At 41.3% G+C, this 2,139-nt stretch overlaps 1 protein-coding gene across 1 annotated transcript in view; it reads left to right on the forward strand.

The window, feature by feature from the left end:
- Positions 1-2,139, forward strand: part of LOC107667475 (extracellular calcium-sensing receptor-like) — a 15,836-nt gene that overhangs the window by 6,791 nt on the left and 6,906 nt on the right. Inside the window, exons 3-4 of the mRNA XM_016459144.1 lie at positions 47-874; positions 953-1,180. Coding sequence (XP_016314630.1) covers positions 47-874; positions 953-1,180 — 1,056 coding nt within the window. The remainder of the gene's footprint in view (positions 1-46; positions 875-952; positions 1,181-2,139) is intronic.

The raw sequence follows: 2,139 nt of genomic DNA on the forward strand, positions 1-2,139 counted from the left end.
ACAAACCTTTTTTGTTTGTTTGTTTTGTTCTTGTGATTTGTATTAGGTTAGTTACTATGCCACTTGCTCCTGTTTGAGTGACAGGAAAAAGTACCCCTCTTTCTTCAGAACAATCCCTAGTGATGCCTTCCAGGTGCGGGCTATGGTTCAGATCTTAAAGCATTTTGGATGGACTTGGGTTGGTCTGCTCTACAGTGATGACGACTATGGTATCCATGCCTCTCAGTCATTCCACCAAGATGTGCAGCTATTTGGAGGGTGTGTTGACTTTTCTGAAATGCTACCTCGTGATAATAACCGTAGAGATATTCACAATATATTGGCAGTGATTCAGGCCTCTACAGCTAGAGTGGTGGTGGTGTTCTCCACAGAAGCCTACTTGTTACCATTGATGGATGAGGTGGCATTGCAAAATGTAACAGGCAGGCAATGGATTGCAAGTGAAGCTTGGGCCACCTCACCGGTATTTCACACTCAGCGTCTCTTGCCCTTTCTGGGGGGCACACTGGGTATCGCTATCAGGCGTGGAGAGATCCAGGGACTTCGTGAATTCCTGTATTACCTTCGTCCTGACAGCAATCCAAGAAACAATATGGTAAGAATCTTCTGGGAGAAAATGTTTGCGTGCAATTTTGAGACCGGAGGCAGAAAGATAGGGGTAGAGGGGGAAAGAAAGGTGTGTACAGGGCAAGAAGATCTGAGGAGCACAGACACACCATACACTGATGTATCAGAGCTGAGGGCCTCTTATAATGCGTATAAAGCAGTTTTTGCCCTGGCACATGCGCTTCATGACCTGATGCAGTGTGAGGAGGGGAGAGGACCATTCAGTGGGAACAGCTGTGCTGATATAATAAACCTTCAGCCCTGGCAGGTACAGAAAAAAAAATCTACATGTTTATTCACAATATAGAAATACATATTACACATATCCTGTCTGTAACCTGTACAGGTAGTTCATTACCTACAAAAAGTGAACTTCACCACAGGTTTTGGGGATCATGTGTCATTTGATGAGAATGGAGATGCTCTGGCCATCTATGATGTGATGAACTGGCAGCCAAATCCAGATGGTGCAATAAGGGTCAGCACAGTTGGTGTGGTGAATGAAGGGGCTACAGAAGGGAGGGTGCTCACACTGGATGAGGATGCAATGTTCTGGAACTTTGAAAACAAAAAAGTAAATAATGTTTTAATTTAATCCTTTCAAAACTACAGGTATATTGTAGCATATATTCATCCTTGATTTGGCTATTATGAAGTCTTGTATGCACTGAATCAAAACACACACACACACACACACACACACGCACACACACACTGGTTTCCATGGGGACATTATATAGACATAATTATTTTTATATTATACAGCTGCACTTTGTATCCCCTAAACATAACCCTACCCGTAAACATACCCCTCACAAAAACGTATAAGCTGTTTTCCTCATGGGAACCAAATAAATGTCCCCACAAGATGAAAGTTTACTGTTATTACTATACCTGTGGGAACATTTGGACCCCATAATGCAGGGGATACCAGTACACACACACACCACACAGACACACACACAGCACATAGACACGAACACACACCACAGAGATACACACACATTGTAATGGCAAAGTCAAGATAATTTATTACAGTTTCTACCTAATCAACAAAGCTGAGTTCTAACACTCTTTTTTTTCTTCCTTCTTTTATGTCCTTTCTCCACCTCCCGTTCTTTTTATTGAGGTATATCTGCCTTCTTTCAGGGTGTGCATCACAACGAGCCCTGTAGCGTCGCTGCTTTTCTTCAGCAGACAACAGCACCGTTCTTTTAAATGCATAATAAATTAATTATCAGTACCAATACATGCTTTAAACACTTATTTATGTAATTTTTACATCAAATGTTACAATATGTCCACCCTGTTACAGTGCAAAACAGTAACAGGGTGGACAGTAACAGGAGGGACATTTTATGCTAAAGTCAGCTATTGCTACTCATGTAATAAACAACAAGCTAGTGCGTAGTGATCACAGAGGAAGATTTTTAACCTGCTTATTAACCATATTTTCAAAATTACAAAAAATATCAGTTTCCACTATCAACAAGCATAACAGAGTGGACATGTTATGCTTTACCACATCAGTGA

Source organism: Sinocyclocheilus anshuiensis, unplaced genomic scaffold (assembly GCF_001515605.1).
Source record: "Sinocyclocheilus anshuiensis isolate Anshui unplaced genomic scaffold, SAMN03320099.WGS_v1.1 scaffold1843, whole genome shotgun sequence".
Taxonomy (NCBI): domain Eukaryota; kingdom Metazoa; phylum Chordata; class Actinopteri; order Cypriniformes; family Cyprinidae; genus Sinocyclocheilus; species Sinocyclocheilus anshuiensis.